Source organism: Pan paniscus, chromosome 19 (genome assembly GCF_029289425.2).
Source record: "Pan paniscus chromosome 19, NHGRI_mPanPan1-v2.0_pri, whole genome shotgun sequence".
In the NCBI taxonomy this organism is placed as follows: domain Eukaryota; kingdom Metazoa; phylum Chordata; class Mammalia; order Primates; family Hominidae; genus Pan; species Pan paniscus.
In genome coordinates, this window is record NC_073268.2 from 94,320,391 (window position 1) to 94,340,857 (window position 20,467).

Sequence of the window (20,467 nt, forward strand, 5' to 3'; positions counted from 1 at the left end):
CTTTGATTAACAGCTCGGGTGCAAGGGGCACTTCAGTGGGGGGCAGGGCGGCTGAGTCAGGGGCCCAGCCTAGGGGAGATGTTACAGGAGGGAGGATGGGAAGGGAGGTGGGGAGGTTGGTAATTCCATATTGAGGAGGGTCTCCGTAGCTCTCCGAGTGGGTGAGGACCCCTGGGAGGCAAGTGTGGGGTCCCCCAAGGCCTGCTGGGCCCCCTTGGGCCCCTGGAACAATGGGTTCCCACTAGCCAACCTGTTCCCACAGCCAGAAGTTGCCATGGTGACCCCCTCCCACCTTCAGCTACAGCTTTTCCAGTAAAACCACTGCAGAAATCCATACTTCCCGACAGGCACGCCCGGCCCCCCACCCCCCACTCTGCGCGGTCTTGGAGCCTCGGGGAGTTAACCCTGCGCATGCTGGTGTCTGTTGTTTGGGGGAGACGGGAGTGAGAGCCGGCAATGCGGGCCCCAGGCTGGAGAGGAGAGGGTGGACAGGGGCAAGACAAGCTGCCCTGTCCTTGAAGGCCCCAGCGAGTGACTTGAGCAACTCCAGGAAGTTGGAGCGGAGCAGTGAAGCTAGCTCTGACCTAGGGGCCCCCTTGGCACAGAGGAGGCCTAGCTGGGGCCCACAGCGCAGCTCACCCCTTCTAGAGTGACCCCCCTGCCCGCAGTCACTGGGACATGAGACCCTTCCCGGCCTGGCTGCAGCTGCTACCCTGTTAGCCGATCCCCTCTTCCTCCTCTCCCCTCCCGGCACAAACCTTTTTCCTGGAGGCAGAGAGGGCTCAGCCCCAGGTCCCCGTGGCCCTGCTGCCAGCACCTGGCGGCCCCCAAGGGCACTGCGTACCTGGAGCCCGGCTTTGCATCCACAGGTCTGCCCTAGGGGGCTGTTGAACTCCAGAAGTCGCTGCCTGCTCAGGGTCTCCGTGTCCTCCCCCTGAGAAGTGGGGATAATGATCTGGGCTGCTTCCAAGCTTGGGGAAGAGGATCCCCCTAGAAGGTTCTGTCCTGCTGCCTCTGCCAGGGGGAGGGGCCCCTGGGGACACCCCAGGCTGCAGGGGCTCAGGGGGCTCCGTGGCCCAGGCCCAGCCTCACTTCTGCAGCCAGAGTGAGCAAGGAGATGCTGTAATTGTTCTCTCTGTAGCCCAGGATGAATAATTGAGAGGTCTTTGAAGAGAATTAATTAGCCAGCTTATTGACTGGAAACGCTTTGCTGCAGATGATGAAGGGAGGATGGAAGCCTGCGTGGGGCCCGCTTGCCGGCTGGGGACGCACCAGACATTCAATTCACACCCATGGCTGCTCAGCGGGACCAGGGGCTGGGCCTTTGCCTAGGACCTGCTCTCTCCTGCTCAGGAGGAAGTCGGGGAGCTGAGCCCCAACTTGGCACCCTGCTGTGGTTCTGTCCTGATTTCTGGTATGGGGAGCGGGGGGCAGCACCCCTTAGACTCAACTCTGCTCCCTCTGTCTTCTAAGAGGCAAGATGGGGACCTCTGCAGGAGTGGGGGTGGGTGTGGCTCAGTCTTGGGAGCAGTTCCCTTGCAGGATAGACTCTGGTCCTGGGCTCCTTCAGTCCAGCCCACCCCACCGCCTGAGCCCCAGCCCCTTTTCGGGAACTAGGGAGTGACAGGAAAAGACGAAAGCGTTCTTGCCTGCAGGCTGCAGGGGGTCAGACATGTCGATGTCCCTGGTGAGGCTGAGGAGGGCCGGTTCTCATGGAATGGACAGGGCTGGGGCGCTAGGCAGGAAATGCTGGATCACTAGCCCCGGGTACCAGTCGTTAGTAATAGTAGTAAACATTCCTCCAGCAGGCCCTGTCCTAAGCACACTGCATGCACTAACTCCTGTAGACCCTGTGAAGACAGGGGGTGGGCTTGTTCCCCAGCTGGGTCTGCAGAGCCTCAGGGCAGAACCTGGCACAGATAAAGCTTTGTTGATTGAATGAATGAGTGAATGAAGGAAATGAATGTGAGGAAGCTGAGTAGCAAAGTTAGACTCACACATCGGGTTTGTTTGTTTGTTTTTTTGAGATAGAATCTCTCTCAGTTGCCCAGGCTGGAGTGCAATGGCACAATCTTGGCTCACTGCAACCTCTGCCTCCCAGGTTCAAGCGATTCTCCTGCCTTAGCCTCCCGAGTAGCTGGGATTACAGGCATCTGCCACCACACCTGGCTAATTTTTGTATTTTTAGTAGAGATGGGATTTCACCATGTTGGCCAGGCTGGTCTTAAGCTCCTGACCTCAGGTGATCCACTCACTTCGGCCTCCCAAAGTGCTGGGATTACAGGCGTGAGCCACCGTGCCCGGCCTCACACACCGTTTTTAAGCTGGCTCAAGGATCCGTGCTCTGATGCATCCTCCAGTCCCAGGCGACGTCAACATGGAAGATGTGGGCAAGAGGCAAACAGTCATGAAGGGCTTGGGCCATGTGGAGGATGAGCAGGAGGTGGGGTCCCTGAGAGCGGGCCCAGGGTTCAGCCCTGCCTCTGCAGCTGCTGGAGCACCAGTGAAGAGAGGGCAGGTGCCAGCAGGCATGGTGCAACTGTGGGGGACATGGGCGGGGCAGGGGGTACCTGGGTGGAGCTGGTTGGGGACCATTGCTCTTGGTCCAGATAAGGCATGACAAGGCCTGGGCCAAGACCCCTGAAATGGGGCATGGAGAGTCTGTGACAGCTCTGAGATATGTGGAGGGAAAGGGGAATGGAACCTGGTGACTTGTGGACCTGCGGAATGGGGGACAGGAGTTGAGGTGACTCCAGGTATCTCCCGACATGAGCACGTGTATCTGCAAATGAGGCGGAGGTCAGGAAGCACAGGGAGCTTGCTCTTGCCCCGGGGGCCTAGGATGCCCTGGGCTGTCATCATTCCACACTCACCCCTGACCTGCTCCTGCTCGCTCAGGGAGGCTGCCTTACAGGGAGGTATCAGTGGCTCCCTCATCCTCTGCCTCTGTGGAGCCCACAGTGGGAGGCACCTGCAGAACATGGGGGTGGGGGACAGTGCAGTTGGGGGCATGGGTGTTCCTTCCTCTATCTGCCTCCCTCACAGAGTTGTGATCAAGCGAGTTGTAGAGAAACGCCACTCTCTGAGACGAATTCAGGCTAGTGCTCAAAATTCTCTCTGCCCCAAAGAAGGGGCTAGATTTTCTTTTATACTTTGTTTTAGAAAGGGGCAGTGGGGGGAGTCTAGTTAAAACAATTTTACAGAAGCAAATCAGACAAAAAAGTTAAAAGGATAAATGGTTACAGGAAAGCAAACAGTTCCAGGTGCAGGGGCTTTAAATGTATTACAAGGTGATAGACGCGAGGCTTTGAGTGTTATCAACCGGATACAAACACAGGGACTCTGGGTGCTATCAACCGGGCGAATTCCTAGGAACTGCGGATATAACTTGCCACAGTATCTTATCAGTTAATTGCATCCTTGGATGTGCTGGCAGTCTGCTTGCACAAGTTAAGTCCTTGAGGAAGGGGGTGGGTAAGGGGCTGTAAGTGAAGGAGCCAAGATGGAGTCTGTCTGGCTCTCTCAGCTAAGGGAGAGTCAATTCAGGTTAAAACAAGGTTGGGTATCACAATAGCCCTCTCCATGCCTCTCTGTCCAGGGCTGGGATTGGTTGGCATACTCTGCATGCCTTTCCCCAGCCCTCCAGCTGTCCTAGAGTTGGGCTGGGATAACCCTCCAGCCGCCCTGTGAGTTGCACTGGGATCAGTCAGGTGTACTCTGCATGCCTCACCCCAGCCCCTGAGCCGTCCCGTGGGTTGGGGTTGCTTGCGTCACTGGCTTTCTGTTCTCAACTGACTTAGCTGGGACGTCAACAACTCCCTATGTCAGAGGCAAGTCTCCGCCTGCATCTGCCAGAGCTCCACACAGCTGCAGACACCTGTGGCTTCATCTGAGTCCTCATCTCGGCCTCTGGGCACCACTCCTTCCTACCCTTTGCCTGGAGACAGTGGAAGCCGAGGGACATTTCTCTGAACGGCATTCACTTGGCTCCAGAAATGAGAACTGGAATGAGGAAGAGGAACCAGTCTCCCTCCAGGTGGCTGAAGCTAGGCACGTGGAACCTGGGAGCAGCGGGCAGCCACACTGGTGCCCTTCAGACAGCAGGAGGGGGCTCTTGTCCGAAGCTCTGAGTTCAAAACAGAGGGGACATGGGGGAACAGCAGGAGGTAGGATCAGGCCCCCCAACTCCTGCCGAGAGCTCACACCTGTCTTCAGCCCCTCCTGCATTCCTGCCAGTGGTAGCCATTTGCCCTTTTGGTTGCCTGGTGTCCAAATACCCTTTCTACGTTGGAGGTAGGCTCCTGGGGGTCCCTGCTCCCTTTCCCAGGCTCTGAAAACTGACTCCTGGGAATGTGACCAAAATGATTACATTAAATGCTTCCACCTGAATGTTTAATCGTGAAGATGAGATGCCAAGTTCAAGAGTAATTTAGGGGCAGGTGTGGTGGCTTGCGCCTGTAACCCTAGCATTTTGGGAGGCCGAGGCAGGTGGATCACTTGAGACCAGGAGTTTGAGACAAGCCTGGCCAACATGGTGAAACCCCGTCTCTACTAAAAATATAAAAATTAGTCGGGCCATGGTGGCGCATGCCTGTAATCCCAGCTACTCGGGAGGCTGAGGCACGAGAATCGCTTGAGTCCAGGAGGTGGAGGTTGTGGTGGGCCGAGATAGTGGCCCTGCACTCCAGCCTGGATGACAGTGAGACTCCACCTCAAAAAAAAAAAAAAAAATTGAGTGCACAGGATTCCAATTTCTCCACATCTTCACCAACACTTGTTATTTTCTGTTGTTTTTTTTTTTTTTTAAATAGTAGCCGTCCTAATAGGTATTGAGTGGCGTCTTCTTGTGGTTTTAGTTTGCATTTCAGGCTCCATTTGACTTCGGCTGGTTTGAGGTGAGTTTCTGTTTCTTGTAACTGGCGCTAGTTCAGGTAGGCTCAGCAGCTGCAGAACTCAAAGAGATATATGTTCACCCGCGTTCACAGCAGCATTATTCATTTGCAATAGCCAGAAGATAGAAGCAACCCTAGTGTCCATGGACGCATGAATGGATAAACAATGGTCTATCCATACGGTGGAATATTATTCAGCCTTAAAAAGGAAGGAAATTCTGACCTATGCTATCATGTGGATGAACCTTGAAGACATCACACTAAGTGAAATCAGCCAGTCACACAAAGACACATACCAGCTCAGCAGCTGCAGCACGGTAGCCAACAATAGCAGCTGTGGCTTCTGGAGAAGTTTATTTCTCCTTCTGTAACAGCCCAGGGCAGGTGCACCCGGTCTATGCAGCCCTACTCCCTTAGGGGACCCAGGCGGATGCTGCTTTGCCACCTTGACGTGGAGTTTCTGAGCTCGCTCTGCCGGTTGCCACCTGGGTCCCCAGGTGGGAGGATGGAGCACCTGCCAGGATTGATGGGCTAAGGGTGGAACTTTCCCCTTGCATTCCATCAGGGGTATTTATCTTTTTTTTTTTTTTTTTTTGAGATGGAGTCTCGCTCTGTCACCCAGGCTGGAGTGCAGTGGTGCGATCTTGGCTCACTGCAACCTCCGCCTCCCAAGTTCAAGCAATTCTCCTGCCTCAGCCTCGCAAGTAGCTGGGATTACAGGTGCCACCATGCCCGGCTAATTTTGGTATTTTTAGTAGAGACGGGGTTTTGCCATGTTGGCCAGGCTGGTCTCAAACTCCTGACCTCAGGTGATCCGCCCGCCTCGGCCTCCCAAAGTGCTGGGATTACAGGAATGAGCCACCGCGCCCGGTCTCAGTTGATATTTCTAAGAATCTGCATAGAAGAGACCAGCCGACCCTGGAGTCTATCAGAGGGTGGAGGCTGGGAGGAGGAAGAGGATCAGGAAAAATAACTAATGGGTACTAGACTTAGTACCTGCGTGCTGAAATAATCTGTACAACAAACCCCAATGTCACGGGCTTACCTATATAACAAACCTGCACGTGGACCCCTGAACTTAAAAGGTTTTTTTTAAAAAAAGAGGGTCGGGTACAGTGGCTCACACCTGTAATCCCAGCACTTTGGGAGGCCAAGGTGGGTGGATCATCTGAGGTCAGGAGTTCCAGACAAGTGTGGCCAACATGGTGGAACCCTGTCGTCTCTACTAAAAATACAAAAATTAGCCGGGCATGGTGGTGGGCGTAATCCCATCTACTCGGGAGACTGAGGCAGGAGAATTGCTTGAACCTGGGAGGCGGAGGTTGCAGTCAGCTGAGATCACACCACTGCACTCCAGCCTGGGCGACAGGGCAAGACTCTGTCTCCAAAAAAAAAAGGGGGGGAAGCCTGTTGCCCAAAAGGGCTGCTGTGGTACCTAAAAATGTGGGCTTTCTCCTTCTGGGAGGGGGTAGGAAGAAGTTGCCCCCACTCTCCAGGCCCACGGCCGCCCCGCCCCTGCTCACCAGCCGGCTGGCTGTGGCTAAGCTAAAGCCTGCCCCATGCCCTGAGCCCGGCATGTTGTTCAACCTCTCTGAAATGGTCTCCTTGGATCATGGGCAGAGATGGTACGATGGGATCCCACCCGAGGGGTCCTGGCCGGTGCTCACGGGGCTGGGACCAGCTGCTCTTACTCTGTTTTTCTACCTTTCTCAGCCACTTGGAGGAAGAGAGAATTTTGTTACCTTTTACAGGTAAGGACACTGAGGTTCACAGGATAAGTCACTTCCAGCCAGGTGTGTGTGACCTCAGATCCATACTCAGAGGGAGGTGGGCTGGGCAGAGCCTCCCACCTGCTCCCCTGGAGGCCCATGAGTCTGGGCACTGGGGCCCCAATTCCTATAAACCGGGGTTGATTATGGAGGACTCCCCTCACCTGCAACCCCGCCTCCCACCACAGAGCCCAGGCAGCAGGGAAGCCTGGAGACAGGCGCAGAGCCTCTGGGCCTGGGTGCCTGCCCCTGCCCACCCCCAGGGCCTCAGGCCACAGGAGACCACCTAAAGCAGGAGCCGGGAGTGGGGCCCAGGCTGGGCTGGCACAGCTGGGCCTGTGAGGGGTGGAGGGGCCGCTGGGGAAGGGACTTACCAGCAGCAGCTCTGCTGGGACCTGGGAGGCTCTCCTCATTTCCAGTAACAAGCGGGGGTGGGGGCGGTGGGAGGGAGGAGGTGGCTTCCCCCAGGTGCCAGCTGTGCCTGAAGACAGCCTGTCCCCTCTGCTGTCTCCTGTTCTCAGCTCCTTAATCCCCTCCCCGACCTCGCAGTTGACTCCTGGGCTGACTCCTTCCCTGGAAGGGAAAGAAGAGCCGGGCTCACCCACACCCAACAGGTGCAGCAGCTGCTTGAGGTCACAGTTGCTGAGAAGGGAAGCCGAGGTTGGTGCAGCCTGCTGAGGGGTCGAGGTCGCCCAATCACCCACCCAGCTCCACCTGCCCCCACCCCTCCCACCCAGCCTGGCCACCAGCCCAGACACCTTCCTCACATGGCCTGAAGACCCCTGCTGACCCGTGGCACCATGTGGCCCAGCAGGGTGGCCAGGCTGGCCGGGCTCATGGGGTGGGGGACGCTGCTCCCCACCTGCCCTGGGGTGGTGGGTACTGTTGGGGAGGCCACTCTCTAGGGGCATCTGCCAGGTAGGCAGACCAGAAACTTACCCCGAGTTCTGTGACCCGCTCCGGGGAGCGGGGCATCTCATCTCCTCTCAGCCACGTCTGAAAGCTGGGACATGGCAGAGTGGGCAGGGCTGCCCTCTGAGCTGACCCTCTTCCCCTCCTCCCCATCTTGTCTCTCCTCAGATCTAGGGCTCACTCTGAGGCGTGGGTGACACTTGCCCCCCAACCCCAGCCTCTTCAGTGCAGGGAGGCAGGGCCTGAACTTTGGAGGGTCTTGGGGCAGGTTCCTGGGGCTTGCAGTGAGGCCTCCCCTTTCCCAGGGAGAGGAAGGGAGAAGCCGCATCTGGTGAGGGAAGCCTGTACCCTCACCCTCACTGTGTCCAGATCTGCACCCCTAACCTGGCCTGGGGAGACTGGCACCAGGTGGAGCTGGTCCCCAAGGAGCCCCAAACCCCAGAACATCTGCTGCAGGGGTCAGCTCTCAGGGGGCCCCAGGGCCAGTGCTCTCTGCACCCCACCTTCCCTGCTCAATGTGGCTTGTAGGAGGTTATGCAAAGCATTATGCAAAGCACATGCAAATGAGACCCAACCACAACTGGTCACTCTCCAGGCAAGACCACTGAAGCCCTCTGGTCATCAGCAGGAATGCAGGGGCGCCTATGGCAGGCTGGACTCCAGGTCAGGCCTTGGGGCGGTGAGGAAGAAGGTGCATGCCAGGTAAGCTATAGTCAAAAGGGAGGGACACACACCACCAGGCGAATGAATGAAGCAAATCAATGGCACTCCTCCCTGCCCCAGAATTCAAAATGACAGACCGGTGCAGACAGATGCATGTGTGTTCTGAGAGGTGGCTGTGTAAAAGCAAGCTCACTCCTTCAGTCTCCCACTCATTCACTTATTCTGCAAACTCGGTGTCTATTATGAGCCTGGGCTGTTCCAGGGGCTGGGGATATCCCAGCAGATGAAAATGCCTGCCTTGCAGGGCTCCAGCAGGGAGAGAAAGATACAGGTGACAAGTCAGGATGAGCAAGGAGGACGCACCGGTGTATGTTCCAGAAACCATAAGGAGGCTGGAGCCAGGCGCAGGGAGCCCTGGGCCTTGGGAAGAGTATGGTCTGTGCAGGGGCCATGTAGTGGGAGGGGGCCCTGCAACATCAACCCAGGTGCCCTGGGGAGGTTGTGGTGGAAACAGGCAGAGCACGGAGGGAACCAAGTTCCCCGGGCAGGAGATGCCAGGGGCTGCGGCCAGGGGTGGCAGTGGAAGGGCTGAGAAGTGGTCAGATTCTGGGTTAGGAAGAGAAAGCTGCCCTTTGCCCTCTGAAGCTTCGCCGAAAAATCAGCGGACAAAAGTCAGATTCATAGGAGAAAAGGCTCACAAAATTTACTGTAACTGCATAGCACAGGACTCCCCGGACGTGATTACCCAGTAATCCAGAGGGGTCCAGAACCTGCCATGCCCTTCCTCATGGGAGAAGAGGTGGTGGGAAACCACCTCTTTGAGGCAAAGTCAATGATTTGTGGGGGGAAATGAAATGAATGGGCCCCTTGCTCAGACAATGGTTAGTGAATAATTCTCTTTGGGAATCAAATGGGACCAAAGAACAGACAATGGTTTGGGAGGAAGTTGGTCTGGGCTCTAGGTGTGGTGGTTCATTTCAGCCTCTTCCTTTGTGATGTGAGTTGTAATCTTCTCCGGTTAATAACATTTCAGGGAAGGCAATTGTGTTCCTCTTGGCCGGTCTGGTTTCTAGGTAGTTAAGGAAAGTCCGAGAACAGCCTCATCCTGTGCTTTGGGAAGACATGGGGCTGGAGGTAGGTCAGAGAGACCTTGGGGCCCCTTCTTGTCAAGGCACCATATTTTCTGAGCCCCAACAGTGTATTTTGGGAATGCTGTTATATTTCCATCTAATTTGCATTAAGGAAAAACTGTATGTGTTTTGGTGCCTGGGTACCTGTGTTGGGGAGGCTGGGAGTGGGGACAGAGTGGGGGAGGGCATCTTCTGGGTGATCTGCAGACCCGGGGGTCTGTGTTGTTCTCCTTCAGGGCAACCCCCCAAAACCCACCACCCAAACTCAGCGAAACTACAAGGTGGGGCTGTGATGGGGCCTAGAGGTTTATGTAACAATCATGGGAACGGAGGTCCTCACCCGTGGAGGCCCCGCTAGGGGTTGAGCCTATTCCAGGGGTTCCCTGGAGTTCACCTCTCCTCACTGCCTCCTGTTCTTATTGGTTTTCTGGTGGGGGAGGAAGGGGCAAAGCCGCTCTTCTGTGAAGGTGGATGTTTTTTTTTGGCAGCAGCTGAAATCCATTTGCTACTAGGCCTAGGAATAAGTGGGCGATCAAAACTGGATCGTGCAGTTTTTACTCCAAAACAAGCCCTGGCTCTTTAAGACTTGAGGCTGATTTTCACTCTCGGGTACCTGGGGCGAAGGTCGGGAAGCCAGGCCTTCTGTAAAGCTTTTAAGGACAGAAGGTGTAGCCTCCCAAGTTAGCACACTCTGGAGCCCCGAATGCAGCTGCCCTCTGCAGACCTGGTCAGGGCCTCACCCTGCAGCCCAGGGGAAGGGACTGGGGGCTCTAAAGCCCTCACAGGTCTCTGTTTGGCTGTGTGGCCCAGGACCAGCTCCTTCTACTCTCCTGCTGTGAATCAGCAGCACCACCCCCGACTTAGTAGCATAGTGTGAGGCTGACGTGCAAGTGGGTGTGAATCCCGGTCAGCGCCACTCGTTGTGCCTTTGCGCTTCAATGGTCCCTGCCAAGGCTGTGGCAGCAGCTCCTGAGCTCCCCACCATACCTCGCCTAAAGCCTTAGGGACAAGTTCAGCCACCTGAGACCAAAAGCGCCCTGACTGGCTAGCTCTAAGCCTCCAAATGTCCCCCGGGATCCCAGCAGTTCTTCACTGTAAGAGTTTACTTGTGGCTGAGCATGGTGGTGAACACCTGTAGTCCCAGCTGCTTGGGAGGCTGAGGTGGGAGGATCACTTGAGCCCAGGAGGTTGAGATGGTAGTGAACCATGACTGCATCACTGTACTGTATGTAGCCTGGGTGACAGAGTGAGTGAGACCCTGTCTCAAAAAAAAAAAAGAAAAAAAAGTGGGCCAGGAGCAGTGGCTCACTCCTGTAATCCCAGCACTTTGGGAGGCCAAGGCGGGCGGATCATGAGGTCAAGGTATCGAGATCAGGCCGGGCACGGTGGTTCACACCTGTAATCCCAGCACTTCGGGAGGCCAAGGCAGGCAGATCACAAGGTCAGGAGATCGAGACCATCCTGGCTAACATGGTGAAACCCCGTCTCTACTAAAAAAAAAAAATACAAAAAATTAGCCAGGCGTGGTGATGGATGCCTGTAGTCCCAGCTACTCCGGAGGCTGAGGCAGGAGAATGGTGTGAACCCGGGAGGCGGAGCTTGCAGTGAGCAGAGATTGCGACGCTGCACTCCAGCCTGGGCGACACAGCGAGACTCCGTTTCAAAAAAAAAAAAAAGATATCGAGATCATCCTGGCCAACATGATGAAACCCCATCTCCACTAAAAATACAAAAATTAGCTGGGTGTGGTGGCACATGCCTATAGTCCCAGCTACTCTGGAGGCTGAGGCAGAAAAATCACTTGAACCCAGGAGGCAGAGGTTGCAGTGAGCTGAGACTGTGCCACTGCACTCCAGCCTGGTGACAGAGCGAGCCTCCATCTCAAAAAAAAAAAACAGAACAAAACAAAAAAGGTGTTCACAGATGGGCTTGGAGGTCCATCCTTGTTCTTCAGGCCAGCCAAAGGTGGCCAAATTTAGTAAAAAAGCAAACAAAAAACCAAGACACCTAGTTAAATTTGAATTTCAGAGAAATAACAAATACATTTTTAGCGTAAGTATATCCCATGCAATATGAGAGAGATACTTACTCTAAAAAATGTATTCGGCCAGGCGTGTGGGCTCACGCCTGTAATCCCAGCACTTTGGGAGGCTGAGGTGGGTGGATCACTTGAGGTCAGGAGTTCGAGACCAGCCTGGCCAACATGGCAAAAACCCATCTCTACTAATACAAAAATTAGCCGGGCGTGGTGGCGAGCACCTGTAATCCCAGCTACCAGAGGGCTGAGGCATGAGAATTGCTTGAACCCAGGAGGTGGAGGTTGCAGTGAGCCAAGATCGTGTCACTGCACTCCAGCCTGAGTGACAGAGTGAGACTGTGCCTCAAAAATTAAAAAAAAAATGTATTTGTTGTTTCTCTGAAATTCAAATTTAACTGAGCATCCTGTATTTTATCTGGCAATCCTAGTCCCACCCTCTTCCAAATTCACATCTTTTTTTTTTTGAGACAGAGTTTCACTCTTAATGCCCAGGCTGGATTGCAGTCCCGGGTCACGGCAACCTCTGTCTCTTGGGTTCAAGCAATTCTCCTGCCTCAGCCTCCTGAGTAGCTGCCGTGCACCACCACGCCCGGCTAATTTTTGTATTTTTAGTACAACGGGGTTTCACCATGTTGGCTGGGCTAGTCTCGAACTCCTGACCTCAGGTGATCCACCTGCCTCGGCCTCCCAAAGTGCTGGGATTACAGGCATGAGCCACCACGCCCGGCCCTCCAAATTCACATCTATAAGAACGATTTTCCTGCCCCAACCATACATTTCTCACAGATAAAGCTGCATTTTTATCATTTCGTCTTTCCTGGGGCTGAAATGGCTTCTTCTTTTTGCATTTTATGGTTTTACAATTGTAGCAGTAAAAAATTCTTGCTGGCAAGATGATTAAAAATTTAACTACAAAAGGCATCATTCATTTTATTTTTGTCTTCATTGGAGACATAAAATGGATTCACAATCATCCCACCACAGTGGTTGAGTATTGTGGGTTTTAGAGTTGCTCACATAGCACATTTATACTCACCAGTGTGAGGTCTCTTTGCAGCCGCCAATAGAGTGATCGTTTGTGTTTTGGAAGCAGCAGTAACATTTATTCCTAATAATCCTGCTGCAGTGGGTTCTTGGTATTTTATAGTTGTTATTGCAGTAAAATTTATATCCTACAGAATTATGACAATATTCAGCTACTAATATGATTATTATTTTTGTGTGTGTGTTAAAACCACGGAAATAAAATTTACTCCTATCAATACAGTGGCAATTTTATGTCCCTAAAACTGACCGTAAATAATAAACATAACTACAGAATGCCTGTAAACACATAAAACATCCTTCTCGGAAAAAGTGAACTCTCCACTGCTATCCTGATGAGACCAGCAGCTGGGGAGCCTGGTCTAGCAGTTAGGGCTCCTGGGCAGACTTCAAAAGGATGAAGCAACTTCTTCACAGGACTCCTGGAGAGCAAGTTGCTTAACATTTCAGAGTCCAAGTCAGCCCGTCTCAGAGAACGTGGGCTGGTCCATCGCCTGATGAGTGCACGGATACAATGTGTGGTAACCACACTGTAGAACACTGCTTGGCCGTAAAGAGAATGCAGTTCTCATACACACTGCAACTCGGATGAGCCTTCGAGACATTATGCTCCACAAAAGAAGCCAGATACAGCCAGGTGCGGTGGCTCACTCCTGTAATCCCAGCACTTTGGGAGGCCGAGGCGGGCAGATCACAAGGTCAGGAGTTCAAGACTAGCCTGGCCAACATGGTGAAACCCTGTCTCTACTAAAAATACAAAATTAGCTGGGCATGGTGGCGCATGCCTGTAATCCCAGCTACTGGGGAGGCCGAGACAGGAGAATCGTTTGAAGCCAGGAGGCAGAGGTTTCGGTGAGTCAATATCGTGCCACTGCACTCCAGCCTGGGCAACAGAGCGAGACTCCATCTCAAAAAATAAAAGTAAAAAAAGCCAGACACAAACGATGTATACTTTTGATCCACATACTGTATGATCCCATTGAAATTAAATAGCCAGAAAAAGGCTGGGTGTGGTGGTTCACACCTGTTATCCCAGTACTTTGGGAGGCTGAGGTGGGAGGGTCGCTTGAGCTCAGGAGTTTGAGGCCAGCCTGGGTAACATAGCAAGACCCCCATCTCCCATCTCTACAAATAATTTAAAAATTAGGCAGGCATGGTGGTGTGCACCTATAGTCCTGGCTACTTGGGAGGCTGAGGCAGGAGGATCCCTTGAGCCCAAGAGGTTGAGGCTGCAGTGAGCCATGATCATGCTGTTGCACTCCAGCCTAGACAACAGAGTGAGACCCTGTCCGAAAAAACAAAAACAAAAACAAAAATTAAAAATATCCAGAAAAAGTAAATTTCCATAGACAGAAAGTAGAGTGGTTGTCAGGGGCTGGGGGAGGGAAGGGGAAATGGGAAGTGACTGCTCATGGATCCTTTTTTTTTTTTTTTTTTTTTTTGAGACAGAGTCTTGCTCTGTCACCCAGGCTGGAGTGCAGTGGTGCAATCTCGGCTCACTGCAACTTCCGCCTCCTGGGTTCAAGCGATTCTCCTGCCTCAGCCTCCTGAGTATCTGGGATTACAGGCATGCGGCACCATGCCCAGCTAATTTTGTATTTTTTTAGTAGAGACGGGGTTTCACCATGTTGGTCAGGCTGGTCTCGAACTCCTGACCTCAGGTGATCTGCCCGCCTTGGCCTCCCAAAGTGCTGGGATTAGAGGTGTGAGCCACTGCGCCCGGCCTCATGGATACTTTTGAGATGATGAAAATGTTCTGGTAGGGCCGGGCAGGGTGGCTCATGCCTGTAATCCCAGCACTTTAGGAGGCCGAGGTTGGCGGATCACCTGAGGTCAGGAGTTCGAGACCAGCCTGGCCAACATGGAGAAACCCCATCTCTACTAAAAATACCTGGGAGGCGGAGGTTGCGGTGAGCCGAGATCGCGCCATTGCATTCCAGCCTGGGCAATAAGAGCGAAACTCCGTCTAAAAAAAAAAAGAGAGAGAGAAAATAAAAAGAAAATGTTCTGTGGTTGACTACAGTGATGGTTGCACAATTCCGTGAATTCACCAGAAGCTGTTGAGTGTATACTTTCAATGGGTGAATAGTGTGGTGTTTAAATGCTCTCAATAAAGTTGCTAAGGCCGGGCACGGTGGCTCACGCCTGTAATCCCAGCGCTTTGGGAGGCCAAGGCAGGCGGATCACCAGGTCACGAGTTTGAGACCAGCCTGGCCAACATGGTGAAACCCCGTCTCTACTAAAGATACAAAAAAAAATTAGCCGGGCGTGGTGGCACACGCCTGTAATCCGAGCTACTTGGGAGGCTAAGGCAGGAGAATCGCTTGAACCTGGGAAGCAGAGGTTGCAGTGAGCCAATATCGCACCATTGCACTCCAGCCTGGGCAACAGGGCGAGACTCTATCTCAAAAATAAATAAATAAAAAAATAAATAAAGCTGCTAAAATGAAAAAAGGAAGAAAACATGCTTCTGTTCCTCCTGCCCCCCACCCCTGCCTCCCCTGGGCTTTGAGCTGCTGTCTCCAGAGAATGTTTGGAACAGGTGTCTGGGAATAGCTAACAAAATCCCACTGGCTTCTCCTTGCCTTGTGGGTTATGGATACTGCCCCCTTCCTCCATCGTGAAATGAAAAGTGACATGACCCTAAAATCTAAAAGGACCATAAGGCCCATTAGGCAATCTCAAGAGAGCCACCTGCAAGGGACGGAGGTGTGGCAGCAGCCCTGGAGAGAAGGAGGCCAAGCAGAGAGGGTGCAGGCTGCCAGGATGGAGCCTCTGCCCGCCACTCACTGGGCAGCAGTGGAGCTGCCTCTGCCTGTATCATCCCCATTTTATGAATGGGGAAGCTGAGGCAGAAGCAGTGATACAGCCAGAATGAACAGTCTTAGGCACCGTCCATGGACCAGCGAGTTACTCCACCCTGTGTCTGTATCACCCAAAGAACCTGAAGCGCATGGGCTTCTTGCGAGCTTTTTTCTCTCAAAAAAAAATTGTGGGGCTGGGCGCGGTGGATCACACCTGTAGTCCCAGTACTTTGGGAGGCCAAGGCGGGTGGATCACTTGAGTTCAGGAGTTCAAGACCAGCCTGGGCAACATGGCAAAACCCCGTCTCTACTAAACATACAGACAGTTTGGCTGTAGTGGCGCATGCCTGTAGTCCCAGCTACTTGGGGGACTGAGGTGGGAGAATCGTTTGAGCCCAGGAGGCGGAGGTTGTAGGTGAGCCGAGATGGTGCCACTGCACTCCAGCCTGGGCGACAGAGTGAGACCCTGTCTCAAAAAAACTGTGGTAAAATAGGCCGGGGGTGGTGGCTTACGCCTGTAATCCCACCACTTTGGGAGGCCAAGGTGGGTGGCACCTGAGGTCAAGAGTTTGAGGCCAGCCTGGCCAACACGGTTAAACCCCTTCTCTACTAAAAATACCAGCGTTAGCTGGGTGTGTTGGTGCGCACCTATAGTCCCAGCTACTCGGGGGGCTGAGGCAGGAGAATCGCTAGAACCCAGGAGGTGGAGGTTGCAGTGAGCCGAGATCACATCACTGCACTCCAGCATGGGTGGCAGAGTGAGACTCTGTCTCAAAAAAAAAAAAAAATTTGTGGTAAAATACACATAGCATAAAATTTGCCACTTTAGCCTTTTTTGTTTTTTTTTTAGATGGAGTCTCGCTCTGTCGCCCAGGCTGGAGTGCAGTGGCACGACTTGGCTCACTGCAAGCTCCGCCTCCCAGGTTCACACCATTCTCGTGCCTCAGCCTCCCGAGTAGCTGGGACCACAAGTGCCCGCCACCATGCCTGGCTAATTTTTTGTATTTTTAGTAGAGATGGGGTTTCACCATGTCAGCCAGGATGGTCTCGATCTCCTGACCTCATGATCCACCTGCCTCGGCCTCCCAAAGTGCTGGGATTACAGGCGTAAGCCACCGCGCCCGGCCAACTTTAGCCATTTTTAAGTGTTTCAATTCAGTGGCAGTAAGTATCTTCACATCGTTGTGTGACCAAGTGTCAGAGGTGACGTGGGCTGTCCAGGACACATGACTGGTGGGGACTACAGGGTCCCCGTCCTGGTCCTCACACCGCTGTTGGCCCTGGACAAGGTGTGTCTTCTGAGTGCGACCAGAGGCCCAGAGAGCACGGGACTGGCTGCGGTTGCCAGTGCCTGGGGCAGTTCCCGCTAATGCCATCGTCCTGGGGATCCCCTTGAGTCCCCTGCTCCTGCTTCTTAGTTTGCTGCACCCCAGAGGGTGACTGGGACCCCCATGCCTGGGACACTGGTTGCATAGGTAGCTTCCAGGGCCACCCCAGACCTCCCAGCTCAGAGTCCTAGGCCCTGGGGCTGTGAGTTAATCAGTGTCCAGGCAACTGGGGATGCCACAAGGAGCCAGGAAGTTTCCAGACTTGCCTGGTCTCAGAATTATCTAAGCTCCTTTTTTTTTTTTTTTTTAAGACAGGGTCTCGCTCTGTTGCCCAGGCTGGAGTGCAGTGGTGGGATTTTGGCTCACTGCAGTCTTAACCTCCAGGGTTCAAGCGATTCTTTCACCTCAGCCTCCCAAGTAGCTAGGACCACAGGCGTGTACTACCATGCCCCAGCTAAGTTTTTAAATATTTTGCAGAAGACAGATCTTGCCATGTTGCCCAGGCTGGTCTTGAACTTCTGGGCTCAAGCGATCCTCCCATCTTGGCCTCCCAAAGAGCTGGGATTACAGGTGTGAGCCACTGCGCCCGGCCCATCTGAGCTACTTTTAGAAGTATAGGTTCTCTGGCTTCTCTCCAGCTGAGACAAAACCACCTCTGAATCTATTGTTAAGAGGTACAAGGGCACTCTTGTGATACAAAAGTGGCAAAGCTGGACAGGCGCAGTGGCTCACGCCTGTAATCCCAGCACTTTGGGAGGTTGAGGTGGGCCGATCACTTGAGGTCAGACGTTCAAGGCCAGTCTGGCCAACATGGTGAAACCCTGTCTCTACTAAAAATACAAAAATTAGCCTGGCATGGTGGTGCGTGCCTGTAGTCCCAGCTACTTGGGAGGCTGGGACAGGAGAATCACTTCAACCTGGGAGGCGGAGGTTGCAGTGAGCTGAGATCGTGCTGCTGCACTCCAGCCTGGGCAACAGAACAAGACTCTGTCTCAAAACAAAACAAAACAAAAACAAAAATAAACCTGCAAGGCTGTCGGTTCATGCGCTCATTCCTTCACTCATTACTGCAGTCCTACTCTGTGTATTCATTATTGCAGTCCTACTGTGTGTGCCTCACCTCTGTAGCCGGATCCTGCCCCCGCCCCAGGCATGAAGGCATGGAGCCCCTGCCTGTGCACGTCCTTCTTCCTGGGCTACCCTGCCTCTCCCCTTGTGCCTGACATTGAGGGCTGTGAGACCTCCTACTTGTCACCCCTCAGCCAGCTCTGTTTGGCCCCCCAAAAGCCTTGGGACCTCCTCGGGGTCCTGGACGTGGGACCGGCTCTGATTCTAGCCTCTGGGCTGGGCTGCTGCTCACAAGTGTTCAGCTCCTGCTGCTCAGATGAATGAAGGGACAGAAGGCGGGTGTCTAGGCATGGCCGGGACCTGGGATTCTTTTTTTTTTTTTTTTTTTGAGATGGAGTTTCGCTTTTGTCGCCCAGGCTGGAGTGCAGTGGTGCGATCTTGGCTTACTGCAACCTCTGCTTCCAGGGTTCAAGCGATTCTTCTGCCTCAGTCTCCCTAGTAGCTGGGATTACAGGCGTGCACCACCATGACCAGCTAATTTTGTATTTTTAGTAGAGACGGGGTTTCTCCATGTTGGTCAGGCTGGTCTCAAACTCCCGACCTCAGATGATCCGCCTGCCTCGGCCTCCCAAGGTGCTGGGATTACAGGTGTGAGCCACCATGCCCCACCCCCACAGCCAGGACGGGAACTTCTTAGGATCCGGCTGCAGCCCAGGGCAGAGGAGTTCCCGCGGCTTCCTCCAGTGGGTTAAGTCAGGCCTGCGTGAGCATCTACTGTTTCTGGGCCACTAGAGGGAGACCTTCGCAGCCTCGTACTTGGCTCAAGACACCAGGCTAAGGGGTGTGAGTGTGTGTGTGTGTGTGTGTGTGTGTGTGTGAGAGAGAGAATGTGTTTTGTGTGTGAGTGTCGTGTGTGTGTTGAGTGTGAGTGTGTGTGAATGTGTGAATGAGTGTGTGTGTTTTGTGTGTGTGCGAGTGTGTGTTGTGTGTGTGTTGAGTGTGAGTGTCAATGTGTGAATGAGTGTGTGTGTGCTTTGTGTGTGTGTGTTGTGTGTGTTGAGTGTGAGTGTGAATGTGTGAGTGTGTGTGTTTTGTGTGTTGAGTGCGAGTGTGTTTGTGTGTTGAGTGAGTGTGAATGAGTGTGTGTGTTGTGTGTGTAAGTGCGAGTGTAAGTGTGTGTGAGAGAGAGTGTGTGTGTCCTACCTGGGCATGCATGGGTGGGCGTGGGCAGTGACCTGAGCCCTGCATGTACTGCCAGGTGGCCCGGCTTGCCAAAGGTGGGGAAGGGTTATTTACCCAAGGTGGGAGAGACCTGCAGGCTGGGCGGCAGCGGCAGGAAGAACAGCGACCGAGGCCACAGTGGCATCCGTGGAAGATGTTATTTGGGGCCTTTTCCGTGCCTGCTACTGTTCTTCGCATCCTGCGTGTATCATGAGAAGCAATCCTATCAAAGGAGGGCCTATGAATACAATACCCACTTTACAGAGGAAGAAACTGAGGCTCAGAGAGGCTGAGTCACTTCCAGAGCTGAGATTTGAACCCAGGGAGTGGGGGCTGGGGCCTGGGCTCCACAGCACAAACGAGCCCTGCCTGCTGGGACAAGGAGCTGTCTTGTGGTATGGCCAGTGTGCCCAAGCCAGCCTTTGGAGCCTGCTGGGCTGGCTCTGGGTTCCAGCTCTGCCGCCTGCCTGCTGAGTGTCCTTGGGAAAGTCCCTCCACCTCCCTGAGCCCCGCTTTCTCCTCTGTAAGATGGGACTAATGACACCTATTTCTCTGGTTGTTTAGAGGTTTAATGGTTCACTGTATGCAGAGGGAGGCAGACTTCAGGGCCTCCTCAGGAGCCTTGGCATGCGGCCACAGGGCCTTTGTATGTACTGTGTGTGCACCTAAGATGCCCATTAGAAAGATAAGATGCCACCTCACTGCGGACTTCCCTTACTCTTCCTGCTGCAGGGCCAGCTCCAGGGGTATGTGACCTGTGGAGGTGCACTGGTCCCCATGCTCAGAGCACCCTGTGCTGGGTTTAATGATCTCCGTCACCATTTTGAAATTCTTAGTAATTTTTTAACGAGGAGCCCTGCATCTTCATTTTGCACTGGGCCCTGCCAGTGTCACAGCTGGGCCTGCCCTGCAGTTTCTTTTTCTTTCTTTCTTTTTTTTTTTGAGATGGAGTCTCGCTTTTGTTGCCCAGGCTGGAGTGCAATGGCATGATCTCGGCTCACTGCAACCTCCATCTCCTGGGCTCAAGTGATTCTCCTGCCTCAGCCTCCCGAGTAGCTGGGATTACAGGCACCCACCACCACGCCCAGCTAATTTTTGTATTTTTAGTAGAGATGGGGTTTCACCATGTTGGCCAGGCTGGTCTCAAACTCCTGACCTTAGGTGATCTGCCCACCTCAGCCTCCCAAAGTGCAGGGATTACAGGCGTGAGCCACGGCGCCCGGCTGCCCTGCAGTTTCTCCTCCTGCACCGTGCCCCGCATGATCTGCCCCCAGCGAGGAAGGAGACTGAAGAGCAGCAGGGAGGGTCCCTGGAGACAGAGCGGGCAGAGTGGGCTCGACGCACCCCTGACACCCATCAGCAGGTGCCTTCCTCAATGCGGACAGGCAGACCCTCCTCTCTTGGGCACACACTCAGTCAGCCCCTGGGTCAGTTGCTCCTCCTAAAATGGAACTGACAGTTGAAGACCTCCAAGCTTCCCAGTCATAGCAGTGGCCCCTCTCAGCCCACACCCAGTCCACTCTGGATTGCTAGTGGGGATCCCCCGAGACAGGGTTCTCCCCCAGGCTGGTCAGCCCCACATCTGTGAAGCTTTCTGG

General features: G+C 53.8%; 1 protein-coding gene across 1 annotated transcript; it reads right to left on the bottom strand.

The window, feature by feature from the left end:
* Nucleotides 1–2,319: 2,319 nt before the first annotated feature.
* Nucleotides 2,320–2,937, bottom strand: LOC103786057 (uncharacterized). The gene has a single exon (XM_008971541.1). The coding sequence runs from the start codon at nt 2,935–2,937 to the stop codon at nt 2,320–2,322; it is 618 nt and encodes a 205-aa protein (XP_008969789.1).
* Between the last annotated feature and the right edge of the window lie 17,530 nt (nt 2,938–20,467).

Excerpts from the sequence above, each read along its gene's own strand:
- LOC103786057 (XM_008971541.1), bottom strand. The coding sequence starts at position 2,937 with ATGAGGGAGCCACTGATACCTCCCTGTAAGGCAGCCTCCCTGAGCGAG.